The 15,111-nt window shown below is 46.7% G+C and overlaps 3 protein-coding genes and 1 long non-coding RNA gene across 4 annotated transcripts; 2 read left to right on the forward strand and 2 right to left on the reverse strand.

The window, feature by feature from the left end:
- Window positions 1–6: 6 nt before the first annotated feature.
- LOC9640513 (proline-rich protein 36) lies at window positions 7–3,393 on the forward strand. Its single transcript, XM_024677004.1, has 4 exons — window positions 7–2,782; window positions 2,841–2,924; window positions 3,029–3,145; window positions 3,214–3,393. Exons 1-4 carry the CDS (start codon window positions 161–163, stop codon window positions 3,256–3,258), a joined length of 2,868 nt encoding a protein of 955 aa, XP_024532772.1. The 5' UTR covers window positions 7–160; the 3' UTR covers window positions 3,259–3,393.
- A 108-nt stretch (window positions 3,394–3,501) lies between these two features.
- LOC112346960 lies at window positions 3,502–4,368 on the reverse strand. Its single transcript, XR_002992629.1, has 2 exons — window positions 4,136–4,368; window positions 3,502–4,043 (listed from the first exon to the last, which is right to left on the reverse strand). It is a non-coding gene; the product is annotated as an uncharacterized LOC112346960 (long non-coding RNA).
- A 1,195-nt stretch (window positions 4,369–5,563) lies between these two features.
- On the forward strand, window positions 5,564–9,087 carry LOC9650193 (receptor-like protein kinase HSL1). The gene is made up of 2 exons (XM_002971880.2): window positions 5,564–8,269; window positions 8,578–9,087. Exons 1-2 carry the CDS (start codon window positions 5,584–5,586, stop codon window positions 8,922–8,924), a joined length of 3,033 nt encoding a protein of 1,010 aa, XP_002971926.1. The 5' UTR covers window positions 5,564–5,583; the 3' UTR covers window positions 8,925–9,087.
- Window positions 9,003–9,548, reverse strand: LOC112346991 (atherin-like). Its single transcript, XM_024677048.1, has one exon. The coding sequence runs from the start codon at window positions 9,546–9,548 to the stop codon at window positions 9,003–9,005; it is 546 nt and encodes a 181-aa protein (XP_024532816.1).
- Window positions 9,549–15,111: the final 5,563 nt, after the last annotated feature.

Here is a 15,111-nt window from a genome sequence, read left to right on the forward strand (position 1 = left end):
TGCGACAGAGGTGGCAGAGCAGGCGGTTTCAGGGCACAGTCGTGATACTAATGCTATCCAAGAGGATGAACTTGAGCAGCATATCATCGGTTTGGAAAACGTCCAAACAAAAGCAGCTCCCGCCCTTGAACGAAACGAAAGCTTGCAAGCGAGCAGTCCCATGGATGTTTTCGAGTCTGCAAGCAGCCAGGAAAACTTTTTCAGCGAGGAAATCTCATCCAGGTTCAGTGCGTTTTCCGACGAGAACAACACCCCCAATAATGAATTGGAGGTCGAGGAACTTTACTCCATGCACGATGGGTACTCGGCAGATGACGACTCAATGAGAAATGGTCATTCAGAAGCAGCATCGGAACTACATTGGACACCTGCGGGGTCTACTGCTCCAAGTGGAGATGGAAAGCTGGAAATTCAACAACAGAACGAGGCAGAAAGAGATCTCAGCAAAGATGGGAAAGAGTCAGATGAACGTGAAGGTTCCACGGTGGACGTAAACCAGCAGCTTTTATCTCGACTTCACGATTTAAGTGCGCAACAACACGAGGACGAACTGGTACACAGTCTTCCCTCGGATGGTAAAGCGCAAGGAAACGAAATCGGCAATCATAAGGTGGACTCCGATGACGACAACGAGGTGGATCTCGAGCAAGACGTGGAAGAGCATCAACAACACGCTGAAAGCACTATTTCCAGCAGTCGTCAGCTGGAGGAAATCGAACGTCCCACAAGTCAACAAGCCTCTCCGAAGTTGCAAGCTTTTGACACCTCAAAGAGCGATGGCGATGCTATATGGGCAGCGGAAGACAACACGTCTGACAAGTCGGAGGAATCTTTGAGCTCCTCCCCAAGGTCTCCAGTTTTCGGCGTCCTGTCACCCGCTAAATCGGCAGACAGCCTTGAAAGCGAAGTTGCAACGATACTGGCGCCGAGTTCTCCAACGTCCCAGTCGATGCCGTCTCCAATGCCGGAAGAAATGCCACCGCTACCTCCACTGCCTCCACTAAGGTGGCGGACTTCGTTGTTCATGCCAAGGGACAGCGGACTATTCCAACGCGAGCCTCCAAGCTTGGAAGTTGGCGCTGGTGATCATCTCGCTTCAGCGCATGAGCCTCCTCCACAAGTATTGGTGGCGTCAGAGACTTCTCCATTCCAAGCTGTAGAGTCGCCGGAGCCTCAGCCACTGGAGGATACCATCGACAGGATTTCCTCACAGCCAGAAACGTTAGTCGACAAGCCACTTCCAGATTTACACTTGCCGGATCCGGAGCCACCTTCACAACCTTCCAGCTTCTTGTCACGGTCAATCGACGTGGACAATTTGGAACAACATCCAAGCTCGCAAAGCTTGGCCAACAAAAATATTTCAAACGACGATCCAGCTGATGCCATTCCTGTGTCTACAATGGATGAGTTTCGGGAAGAGGCTGAATCGCAAGAGCCGAGTGATCCAGAAACATCTCCTAGGACTGTCCCGTTGACGGTGGCTGACGTACCTCCAGCGCTACTCGTTGACGACAGCCAGTCGCTCGCAGCAACAGGCTTGTCTCATCCGGATGACAAAACTTGTCCCGATGCAGCAGTGCACGAATCCTTGGTGCCACCTCCAGCCGACGACAATGAGGTGCCTACAATTGCATCAGCCAGAGAAGATTTGTCACATCTCGACGACAGTCAACCGCTTATGGAAGTTTCGGTGTTCGCTCCCGCTTCACCGCTCACGGAACAGCTCCCCGGTCCAGGACCTGTGGCAGAAGCTCGCGGCCTGCCAGAATCATCGCTCCCACCTCAATGTCACTCGCCTACAGATGCTAGCGAATCTCCACAAGCTCCTTCGTCACCAAGAACTATAGACGACTTGCGGGAAGCGTCTGTGCCACCTCAAAGCCACTCGCCAGGAACTATCGACGACTTGCGAGAAGTGTCCGTGCCACCTCTCAGTCACTCGCCTACAGCTGCTAGAGATTCTCCACAAGCTCCTTGGTCGCCAGGAACTATAGACGACTTGCGGGAAGCGTCTGTGCCACCCCAAAGCCACTCGCCAGGAACTATCGACGACTTGCGAGAAGTGTCCGTGCCACCTCTCAGTCACTCGCCTACAGCTGCTAGAGATTCTCCACAAGCTCCTTGGTCGCCAGGAACTATAGACGACTTGCGGGAAGCGTCTGTGCCACCTCAAAGCCACTCGCCAGGAACTATCGACGACTTGCGAGAAGTGTCCGTGCCACCTCTCAGTTACTCGCCTACAGCTGCTAGAGATTCTCCACAAGCTCCTTGGTCGCCAGGAACTATAGACAACTTGCAAGAAGTGTCCGTGCCACCTCAAAGCCACTGGCCTACAGCTGCTAAAGAATCTCCACGAGCTCCTTCGTCACCAGGAACTATAGACGACGTGCGAGAAGTGTCCGTGCCACCTCGTAGCCCGTCCCCGACAAAGGAGTTCCCAGACGCATCCTCGCCAGTTCAAGCTGCTCAAACTCAACCTCAGTCGCCTGTACGAACAGAAGTATCCATACCATTACAGGGCCCGGAGTCGTTCACGGCGTCAAGGGACTCGCCAGAGGCACTCGTGCCACATCCAGTAGGAGAGCAGTCGGTGGATCCACCAGAGGTTTTGAAGTCACCTCCATCTCGTCCTGTCGATGACAGCCCGACACCCCCACCACTACGAGGCAATCTGGACGAGGAGCCAGAAACTTTTCCAGCTGATGCGCCATCACCCTCCAGGAAAGATTTGCCGGGTGATGCTCTGATACAAGCAATCTCCGTGCATGACAGGACCAAGGTAACGTGCAATCACGGGAAGCGTCGTACCTATGCTGATGGTTTGCTATATGTCACAGCTCAAGAGGGTGCCGTCGGACGTCCCGGGTGTGCCAAAAGCTCCTGACGAACGGGAAGTTTTGCTGGAGCAAATCCGTTCCCAGGTAAACATGATTGCACTTGAACTTTCTCTGTTTTCTATTCTTTTCTTCTGCTATCTCGTTGTTTGTTTGCTGAGCTACAAGTCGCTCGTCTGCATGTTTCACAGTCCTTCAACCTCCGGCACACGATCGTAGAGAAGAAGGAAATCAAGGAGACGACCCCGCGTCTTGTCACAAACATTAACGTGGCTGCCATCCTGGAGAAAGCAAACGCGATCAGACAGGTACTCTTTCTACGGTTTGCTCTTGTTTTCACTGGAGAGGTTCTCAAATCATGGTTAATCTCTTGCAGTCTCTCGCGGACAGTGAAGACGAGGAAGACGATTGGAGCGAGTGACGTTCGCTACTTTGGTAAGGCCTCCTTGTTTTATCTGTGAATATGTTATACATATATGTTCTTTGGTCAAGCGCTTCCAATTGGAAGAACTCTTGACGGATCCAAAATTCTATCGCAACATTGCAACGTTCCAAAGGAGGGTCAAAGTTTACGCCAGAGATTCTTCGATGTTCTCTTTTTCCCGGTGGACTGTCGCTTTTAACTCTGGATTTCCCTTGTCTCGCGTTGTCTAGGAGAATGAGATTCATCGTCCTACAAAGATGATTATGGTCGAGAACGTACAAGAAAGGAAAACGTTAACAACTTTGTGAATCACACGGGAAATACATAACACTCGAGCGCAGTAAACATAAACGCGTCCCTGCCACTCCAGCTTAGAAAGAAGGCTACCATCACCACGGCGCTCGACTTAAAGCCACTTACTTCCAAGCGCCTCCTTTTGCCTCTGGAAAGATTTTTCGCCTCTGGAAAGAACAGGACGTTGATTCTTACTCGTTCCTGAGGCCGGTGGAAATCTTCCTCAAAACCAGAGTCCCCAAGGAGAGAAAGATAAATCCCGGCGTACTTCACAGCGGTCGACCGTAGCGATACATTTAAGGAAGGCTGCCTGTGCGAAGTCTCTTGCCAGGAGGCCCCTGTTCTTGCGAGGTCTACCATTTTTTTTTCCTTTTTGTTCTTGCGCTCTTGTCTTGTCAAGATGGAAGCGTAAATGCTGCTGGTGACGAAAAGACCAGCATAACCACCACTGGTAGATAGCTCCCTAAGCTACGAAGGCCCCAGAAGAGCTTTGCCATTCTCCAGCAAGCAAGAGAAAAACCGATTTTTTTTAGCTGATCACGAAAGAAAGAGATCAAGAGAAAACATTTTAAAACAGTACCTGAAAAATGCGATGCCACCGTATCCGTGCGGGAGGATTTGTTTTCGGGTTGGCGTGGCCATCGTGATGCTAGTAGGCTGTCTATCATCTTTCTTTTCGTGTATGGATCCCAGCAACACGGTGTTTCGATCTAGTTTTCAAATACAAGTTAGCTAGCACATTTAAAACAATCTTGTCCCTGTAGCGTAGAACACTGTGTTTGTTTCTTGTATAGAAATCCCGAGTTAGCTCGCATGGAGACACCAGATCTAAAGCAATCTCGTACCTGTACTGTAGAACATCTTATATGGCTCTCGTACTGCGATTGGCGGAGCGTTTCGGTGCAGTGGCTGGCCGGAACGCCAACCCTCCGTGTACACACTGCGGCCTGGAAAGAACAACACAGCTATGTCTCCGGACCATGATTGGAATTGTTGTGGTGAAAATCATTCAATTTGGAATTGCCTTTAGCATTTCCAAATCGCTAAAGGCAAATTCCTTGTCTTCCATCCAAGCACTGTAGCGTAATATATAGCGTTGAATGAAGGAGCTTCGTCTCGTCCCTGGAAGAAGGAAGAGACAAGAAAACGAATATTAGTAATGCCATCCACTCTAATCCCGGAAAGAAACCATGCCTCGGTTTCTATGGTTTCCAGTCCCGCTAATTCCCACCACTTACCAGAAACCACGGGCGACGATAGCGAGTCACGACGATGGAGAGGAGTTGAATAGGACTGCAGTAGAGAGCGAGTGAGTGACCACCAAGAATAGAGTAAAATGTAAATGGCTTACGGACAGAAGGAGTCACATCTTTGGCAGCTCAAGTTGAATGCTCCTGCTCCTGTGCGCTTGCCGTCCATCCATGATCCATCCATCCCTTCAATCTCTTTCCTTCGCCATTTGTTGCATTAAGCTTTGGCAATTTGTAAGTTCAGTTCATCCTCCCCTTCGTCTTGTTAGCCGTGTCGCTAATCTCGCTGGCCTGCCTGACCGACGGCCTCGCTCCAACATTTATATCCTTGCATATTTTTCTCTTTTCTTTCTTCCGCTTTGCTTGCCATCCCACGCTCTAGAGCAATCTGTTCACTGTGATGGGAATTGCCGTGCGCCGACTGCTGGAATTTGGTGACAGCAACCCCTGCAGCAACATAAAGCTCTCCTCAGCCAGGGCGGGATATAACACAATGGAAAAAGAAAGGAAAGGAAGAGAGGAATTCAAACCTGTTGAGTTGCGGGAAGTGTAGTTATGGCATAGATAGCAGAGCTGGGCAGACGTAGCAGCAGCTGCAGACAAACAGCTTGTTGCCTTCGTTTGAAGTGTCCATTGCTTTCAGAGCCAGATGAGGGGATTAAAGTCCGTCCTCCCCTCCCCCCCTTGATCATGTTAACCACCTGCTGTTTGGTAGGCTCGCCCGGAATATGAAATAAGAAGGCCTTCTCCTCGGTCAAACTCTTCCAAAAGAGAGCTCATGTTGTCTACAGCACCAATCCACGAGCACGCTGCTAAGTTGCTACTGCTTCTCGTCGTCGCTTTTGTTCTTCCGCAAGTCAATAATGCGACCACCGCCGCCACCATCGCTGTTGCCTCCGAGCCGCAAATCCTCTTGAGCTTCAAGGCCAGCATTTCCGATCCGCTTGGTCACCTCGGAGACTGGCAGCTCCCTCAGAATGGCTCTTCCTCCTTTGAGCATTGTTCCTGGTCCGGAGTGTCGTGCGATTCGATTTCTCGGTCTGTCACAGGCTTGGACCTCCAAAGTCGAAACTTATCCGGAGCGCTCGACTCGACGGTTTGCAATCTCCCCGGCCTGGCTTCTCTGTCGCTCAGTGACAACAACTTCACGCAGCTCTTCCCTGTCGGCCTCTACAGCTGCAAAAATCTCGTCTTCCTGGACCTCAGCTACAACAACTTCTTCGGCCCCTTGCCGGACAACATCTCGTCCCTGCGCTCCTTGGAGTATCTCGACCTCGAGTACAATGCTTTCACAGGTCCCATGCCGGACGACATCGGGAATCTGTCGCAGCTCCAATACTTCAACGTGTGGGAGTGCCTTCTCACGACGATATCCCCGGCACTGGGAAAGCTCTCCAGGCTCACCAATCTCACGCTCTCCTACAATCCTTTCACCACGCCCTTGCCACCAGAGCTTCGCCACCTCAAGAGCCTCCAGTCCCTCAAGTGTGGCGGCTGTCAGCTCACAGGCAGCATTCCCGACTGGCTTGGAGAGCTGAAAAATCTCGACTTTCTGGAGCTGACATGGAATTCTCTGTCGGGCATCATTCCATCTTCCATAATGCACCTCCCAAAACTCACATCCCTGGAACTCTACAGCAACAAGCTCACAGGCCCCATTCCTTCCGAGGTGGAGTTCCTGGTGTCGCTCACGGACCTCGACCTCAACAGCAACTTTCTCAATGGCTCCATTCCGGACACGCTTGCGAAAATTCCCAATCTTGGACTCCTCCACCTCTGGAACAATAGTCTCACCGGAGAGATCCCCCAAGGCCTGGCCCGTCTGAGTAAGTTATACGACCTCTCCCTGTTTGGCAACCAGCTCACAGGTATCATACCGGCCGAGCTAGGACTTCACACCAGTCTCGAGATATTCGACGTCTCCACAAATCTTCTCACCGGAGCGGTTCCAAGCGGCTTGTGCACCGGGGGTCGACTTCAAAAGCTTATCTTCTTCAACAACAGCCTTTCTGGAGGAATCCCGTCGGCCTACGAAGACTGCGAGTCCCTCGTTCGTGTCCGAATGTATCACAACAAGCTGTCTGGAGCGCTTCCGAGCGGGATGTGGGGACTGCCTCGTATGACCATCTTGGAAATTTACGACAACAACTTCCAAGGCTCGGTGCCGCCGCAGCTCGGGCATGCCACTAATCTCGAAACGTTGAGAATCCACAACAACAAGTTGACCGGAACGATTCCCACGGACATTGACAAGCTGCAAGTACTGGATGAGTTCACGGCATATGGAAATAAACTCTCAGGTACTATACCGGACAATCTGTGTAAGTGCTCCTCGATGTCAAAATTGCTGCTGGGATCAAACCAGTTGGAAGGAGAAATTCCAAGCAACATCGGGGACTTGAGCAGCCTTGCCATCCTCGACTTGTCCAACAATCACCTGTCCGGTTCCATACCACCGTCGATCGTAAAGATGGTGTCACTCAACTCGCTGGACCTCTCCAGGAACAACTTCAGCGGCGACATTCCTCCGGTGCTGACCAGAATGAGGCTCAAAGATTTCCTGCTCTTCAACGTCTCGTATAACGACTTTTCCGGAGTGCTTCCACAAGCACTGGACGTCCCCATGTTCAACTCGAGTTTCATAGGCAATCCCAAGCTTTGCGTCGGGGCTCCCTGGTCTTTGAGGAGGTCCATGGACTGCCAAGCGGATTCCTCTAGACTCCGCAAACAGCCTGGCATGATGGCCTGGATAGCAGGAAGTGTTCTTGCGTCGGCAGCGGCAGCGTCAGCCCTCTGCTCATACTATCTGTACAAAAGATGCCATCAGCCATCGAAAACGAGGGACGGGTGCAAGGAGGAGCCATGGACAATGACCCCGTTCCAGAAACTCACGTTCACGATGGACGACGTTTTGAGATCGTTGGACGAAGACAATGTCATCGGCAGCGGAGGTGCTGGAAAAGTTTACAAGGCAACGTTAAAGAGCAACAACGAGTGTAGCCACCTCGCAATAAAAAAGCTGTGGTCCTGTGACAAAGCGGAGATCCGGAACGACTACGGCTTCAAAACTGAGGTTAACATCCTGGGAAGAATTCGACACTTCAACATCGTTAGGCTTCTCTGCTGCTGCTCGAATGGAGAAACCAACCTGTTAGTATATGAGTACGTACCAAATGGCAGCTTGGGCGACGCCCTGCACCACCCCAGCACAAAAATCTCCGGAGTTCTCGACTGGCCAGCTCGGTACAGGATTGCTCTCGGCGCAGCACAGGGGCTCTCGTATTTGCACCACGACTGCGTTCCGGCCATCCTCCATCGTGATATCAAGTCGAACAACATCCTTCTCAGCGACGAGTACGACGCACTACTAGCTGACTTTGGCATCGCAAAGCTCGTCGGGAGCAACTCCTCCACCGAGTTCTCGATGTCGGTCCTTGCAGGATCTCATGGCTACATTGCACCCGGTACGTATCTTTAGTCACATAGCATTCTTCGCATTTTTCAAGAGAACTTCAACATCCAAATGCATAGCATTCTCTCCTCATTTTTCTTTCTCTCTCTCTCTCTCTCTCTCTCGTGCATTGCAAGCTATTTCATTTTTCTCCTCCTTTTTTCCATTTTTCTCCTCCTCTTTCCGTTTTTTTTCATTCCCGTTATGCAGGCAAGAAAGAAAAGCAAGAGAATAGATCACGCATTTCATTCCAGTAGCATCACCAAGAAGCACAGGGAAAAAGAAAGAGCTAATGCTTGTGCTTACCATTTATTTTGGCAGAGTACGCCCACCGGATGAAAGTGAACGAGAAGAGCGACGTCTACAGCTTCGGCGTCGTGCTGCTAGAGCTCGTCACGGGCAAGAAGCCGGTCGGAAGCCCTGAATTCGGCGACAACGGCGTGGACATCGTCACCTGGGCGTGCAACAGCATCCAATCCAAGCAGGGCGTCGACGCCGTCATCGATCCCCGCCTCTCGCCCGCGATCTGCCGCCAGCGCGATCTCCTCCTCGTCCTCAAGATCGCCCTGCGCTGCACCAATGCCCTAGCCTCCTCCCGCCCATCCATGCGCGACGTGGTGCAAATGCTCCTGGATGCCCACCCCGGTTCGAATCCCCCCAAAAAGTAAAGAATATGCGCACGCATCTTTACAGAACATTCCTTTCCGAAAGAAGGTATCTTACAGACATAGTAGCAAAGTGGATGTCTAGATGATCAAACCAAGCTCCCGCAAGAGACCCTCGTCCTTTAACAGGAACTTGGATGCTCTCGCTGGGCAGGCCCTGTTCTTACACTTGTATCGCGGCTGGGAGATCTTCCTGTTGTTGAAATCGCAGAAACTGGAGGGCTCGCCACAGGTCTTGCAGGGCGGATTGATCGATCGAGCGCGCTCGAAATCCCAGCTGTCGGGAAGGCCCCAATGGACGGGCGTGAACGGCGGATGGTTCTCTCCCCCAGGGGGCCGCCCCCTCTTCCTCTTCTTCACTGCCGGAGGGATCGCCGGCCGATAACCGCGAGCTTGATCCGGATCATCCTCAAACATCGCGGTGGGCGCTGGACGCGCGGGCGCTACCAAAGGCTTGATCTTCTCCTCCCGTGGCCTGGAAGCTGGAGGCGCGGGCGCTGCCAAACGCTGAATCTTCTCCTCTCGTGTCCTGGAAGCCGAGCGCCCCGGAAGCGATGGTGGATTTGGGGGAAGCTCGAGTGGCGGAGGCTCGTCGAGCTCCAGATAATCGGAGACCTCCCTGATCATCGGGGAACACTGCTTCGCAACCCTGGACGAGATCCCACTTCGACCGTTGTGGAAACCCTAACCCTCGATATATATATATATATACCCAGCGTTTTAAAGGTGGTTTCTATTTCAATTTTAAAGATAAAACGGTTTAAGAAAATGTATTGAATAAAGTTTGTCTTTATCAAGTGTCCACCCTAATGTGGCTGCTTCATTCAGCACTTTTTCCGTGGTCCAGATTTCGTTTGGGTTTTTTAACGGACAAGATTTTTTTTAATAACCATGCACAATTAAATTCTTTTGCTTTAATAAAAGTTTACCATATGATTGTGAACAATATCAAATGGTATAGTGTACGTTTTAATGTTTAATCACTTCAAATATTAGTAGTTTGTTATAATTTACATGCTTTTCTTCGGGTCCAAGAATTAATAAATACAAAAGCTGAGCTTGGAAATCGCTCCTGCTGGGACTTCTTGACACCCTTGGGAGCCTCCTAAATAGATCATACGCTGGTCTTGAGGGCCATGCCAAAATGTTGTCATACTTTCCAATCCCAAGTTCGTCTTCTTTTGCTTGGAGCCTGATAACCCAGGCCACGGAAGAATTGAAAAGCAAGACTCACTGAAATGCTGGCTGTTCCCGAGACACCCTTCACCACCTTCCTCTCCCGCATAGTGTCTCCTTTAACGTGAGCAGTCACGGCATAGAGCACTGTCTCCCGGGTCCGCTCACCACAACGTCTACCAGATTATTCGAATTATACCTTGTATTGTGCATCTTCTCTATGATAAAAGAGGATAAAGCATACGAGAGATTACAACATTTTAACAGAAAAGACTAAACTAATACTGATAATACACCCTAAAAGAAAGATAGATACCTGAAATTATAATTAATTGTTGTAATTATAATTAAACAGATGACATTGGTTATGATGAGAAAGATTAATGCAATTAGAAAGGTTACAAGGTGGTGACTTTAAATGCAAATCTTACTGAGAATACAGAATTGATAATGATAAGGTTCTTACCTTTGGAAATAAACACCACATACCTACTATACATTGGCCACATACAAAGCACATAAACGTAAATTCATATGCGACCCCAGGTTTAACACCGGCAATGGCGTGTACGAGCTAGGCTGTGGACTTGACAAGATAGTCATGTCATGGGGCCATGACGAGTATCTGTATCAGGTGTGTGTAAATACATAAATTACAAACTTTATATTTTACAATTTTAAATCTGCTAGAGTCAGTCATTGAATATAAAATTTCTAGTAAATATTCTTTTAGATCTGTAAATGCATCACTGGTGAAATAGATCAATATAGTCTTATGGTCTCATATTCTTCCATTTTGCAACTCATCAACAAAACATAAAGTTCCAAAAGTTTAAACGTCTTTATCTTTTTTACCCAAATCTTCTTATATGCTTGCTCTGTAATCCAAGAAATGGCATTTTCAAAACCATCTGCCCCTTTGAGTGGAATTCTCTCATAACATTTAATAATAAAAGTTTTGGTAAAATTGATACACCCATTTGTGTTGCCCAAAACAATTTAGCAGTATTGAATCTTTGTATATTTATGATAGTATACAGAGACATAAACACGGGAATACATGGGGTTTTCTTGTTCACTAGCATGGCACTATATATATATAATGAGTAACATATCGTTTATATAAAAGTAATTTTTATTACACCAAATATAAAGATTTTACTAACTAAATAGAATAGAACAAGAAATATCCTACAACACCAAACAAGAATGAAGGAGAAAAGCATAATTCTAAACACTAGAAAGAATTGCCAAAAAACCTTACTCTTCAATCATGCACCTGGATAAATTACTTTCTTTCCTGTCTTTACTTTATAGTATTATATTTATATACACACATTTATTTATATACCTTAAAATATATAATATCCAGGTGTAATAAATGGAAAAGTTTTATTCAAGCCTTTAATAGTGAATCAAATTGTCCAATAATATATATAAAGTTATTTTATCCCAATTATTTCAATAAAATAATTAGTGAAGATAATCTAAAACTTTAATTGAAATACAGATCAATTTAAATATTAATTTTTTACTTTGCAATAGCACAAACTACATAAAAAATTATAAACATTAGTATTGTGTAAGAAAAAAAAGACATTAATTTGAAATATGGTCAATAAAAGTTAAATGTAAAATAAAAGGTTTATAAACAAAATTGTACCCATTTTTTAATCAGTTAAAGGTTTCAATAATTAAGCATCTTTGCTTGGGTTTAAGTAATACTGGTTTAGGTGACATTTTGAAAAGTTTAAAGAGTGAATTTTTATATATTATTTAATCCTTTATACTTTTATTATTGTAAATGTAAATGTGACTTAAAACTAAAGACAAGAACTATTACAAAAATAATTTATTTATAATTTGTTTCAATGCTAATTATATTTTGTAATACTTTCCTTGAAATATTAAAATATTGTCAATATTTATTTTTTATTTTATTATATTTATCTAAATCATTAGAAATAGTTTTAATATATCAGCTTTATATAATCAATAATTAATTTTACTAGCAATAAGATTATGATGTAATGTTAAAAAATTTAGAATGTACTTCTACTATTCTTTTCATTAGCATCAATTGGATTAATAAATAGGAATAACATTACTATTAGCAAACCAAATGTTACTTCATATAATGCACAACAAATTATTAATATTTTAAGTTTATTATTTCAATAAAAAATATTACCATTGGTAAATTTTACAAACACAAATGGTCTGGTGTTCATAAGTTAAAATAAATTTGTCAGAAATTTGCCGATTTCATCAACACAAAGGATCAAACTTTGATGGCAAAGAGAAAACATCTTGTTCACATCTGTTTCGTCAAGGCTCTATGAGATAGTAATGTTTTCATAGAAGTACTAGAGCTTTCTTAAGAAATTGCATGTGGTTTTGACTAGATCTGTACTGAACATTTACTATCTTTATGTGGTTGTTTGTACCTCACTCTTAAAACTATTTTATATTCACTTCAGTTGAAGTCTCCTGCAAACATAAAGTCACACCTATGTTTTTTTCCCTCATCATACATTCATGCATCTTTGTAATTGAAAGTGAGCATCTTTGGGATAAACTTTCTTAGTTAATTTACCTTCATCATACCAATGACTTGGGAGGGTATTTTCAAATAATCATCTATTCATTTTTTAAAGGTTGAAGTTTACCAGATGGAAAATAAAGGTCCATGTGCTCACTTACTAAAGCTAGTAATGAAAACTATCATATTTAATAATTACTCTAGATGATCAAACCAAGCTCCCCGTCCTTTAACAGGAACTTGGAGTCACGCTTACAGCAGACCTTGTTCTTACACTTGTATCGCGGCTGCGTGATCTTCTTGTTGTTAAAATTGTTGAAACTGGAGGGCTCGCCACAAGTCTTGCAGGGCGGTTTGATCGATTTTGCTAGCTCAAGATCATCGCTGGTGGGAAGGCCTTCGTGGGCGGGCTGGAACACTGCATGGTTATCTTTCCCAGGGGACCGCCCCCTCTTCTTCTTCACAGCCGGAGCGATCGCTGCCTGGAGCCCCCCTGTCTTTGGGATTGCCTCGTATGACCATCTTGGAGATTTACGACAACTATTTCAAAGGCTTGGTGCCATCGCAGCTCACTAATCTCCAGACGTTGAGAATCCACAACAACAAGTTGACTGGAACGATTCCCACGGACATTGACAAGCTGCAAGTACTGAGTGAGTTCAGGGCGTATGGAAATAAGCTCTCAGGTACCATACCGGACAGTCTGTGCTCAAAGTTGCTGTTGTGATCAAACTATCTGGAAGGTGGAATTCCGAGCAACAGATGCATTCTTAAGCTTTTACAGGGCAAATGAAGGCTTAAATCTGTCAGAGCGTGCGGGAGAACTATCAAGCCAACCCCCAGTAAAAACACTTTCCATTTCTTCTTTTCTTCATCTGATTCTTCGTCTGAAAATCAGACGAATCCAACCAGCTGCTCAATGCATGTGATCCAATAAGCCAGACAGTAGGGCATGCATGTGAGATGGCCTGCGTAATCTTCATTTCCCAGTGCCTGTCTTGCACGGTTGAGGAAACCTTTTCAAAAATCTAAAGGCTGAAGATAACAGGTGTTAGAACCCAGCGACAAGTAAATGATCCACACCTGTTCCGCCATGGAACGCCTTTCATGAACGGGCTGGAGAGTGAACTGCGACGATTTGTGGCAAGCCGCCGGATGATGCTGTCAAGTTCATATGATCATCGCCGGAGGCGATCAATGACTAGCTCGAGGCTCCAGTGGATCGTTTCCACGTCCGAGGAGGACGGGGAGGGCGAGCTCAAGATCTTCAACCACATACGAGCTCTGCCGTTCAACGCCCACGACTTCCACTGCGTGGTTGGACGCGACGCCGACTTGATCATGCTGGCTCTCGCTAGCCCGCTCTCCAGGAAGATTAACATCGTCCACCAGACGCCAAAGGACGGAGTGATGATTTACAAGCTCATCAGCATCGAGACGCTCGTGTGTGATTTCGAGGTGCAGATGGAAGAGCCGTGCTCTGTGCGGCTGCGGTCCACCATGAGGGATCTCGTGTTCCTGTGCTTCCTTCTGGGGAACGATTTCCTGCCTGGCCTGGAGGCGCTCACAATCCGAAACAATGGCATCGACAAGCTCCAGCAAACGTACATGGAGGTTTTCAGTGAGGCGGGGGAGTTTATAATCGACTGCGATGGGATCGGAGACTTGAGCAGCCTTACCATCCTTGACTTGTCCATCACCTGTCCGGTTCCATACCACCTTCGATCGTAAAGATGGTGTCACTCAACTCGTCCAGGAACAAGCTCAGCGTCGACATTCCTCCAGTGCTGACCAAAATGAGGGTCAAAGATTTCCTGCTCTTCAACGTCTCATATAACAATTTTTCTGGAGTGCTTCCACAAGCACTGGAAGTCCCCATGTTCAACTCGAGTTTCATAGGCAATCCCAAGCTTTGCGTAGGGGCTCCCTGGTCTTTGAGGAAGTCCATGGACTTGCAAGCGGATTCCTCTAGACTCCACAAACAGCCTGGCATGATGGCCTGGATATCAGGAAGTGTTCTTGCATCGGCAGTGGCAGCTGCACCCACAGCATTCACCATTTTTTCTCTCTTTTTTCATTCTCTCGTGCATTGTATTTCATCCTTTTTGCCATTTTTCTCTCTTTCTCGAATAGATCACGCATTTCATTCCAGTACCATCACCAAGCAGCAAAGAGAAAAAGAAAAAGAGCTAATGCTTGCTTACCACAGAAATCGGATCATCAAGCTGCTAGAGCGTCACGCAAGAAGCCAGTCAGAAGCCCTAAATTCGGCGTCACCTGGGCGGCATCTAATCCAAGCAGCAGTCCCCACGAGCTGCCAGCACGATCTTCAAGATCGCCCTGCTAGCCCACCAAAAGTCCAAAGAATATGCTTTCTAAAAGGTAAATCAATATTTTCAGTATGTTGGTTCTATAAATGACTATTTTGCCAATCGAAATGGAACCTGATCATTTTAAGATGGTGTTTACATT

This window comes from Selaginella moellendorffii, unplaced genomic scaffold (assembly GCF_000143415.4).
Source record: "Selaginella moellendorffii unplaced genomic scaffold, v1.0 SELMOscaffold_18, whole genome shotgun sequence".
NCBI classification, from domain to species: Eukaryota; Viridiplantae; Streptophyta; class Lycopodiopsida; order Selaginellales; family Selaginellaceae; genus Selaginella; species Selaginella moellendorffii.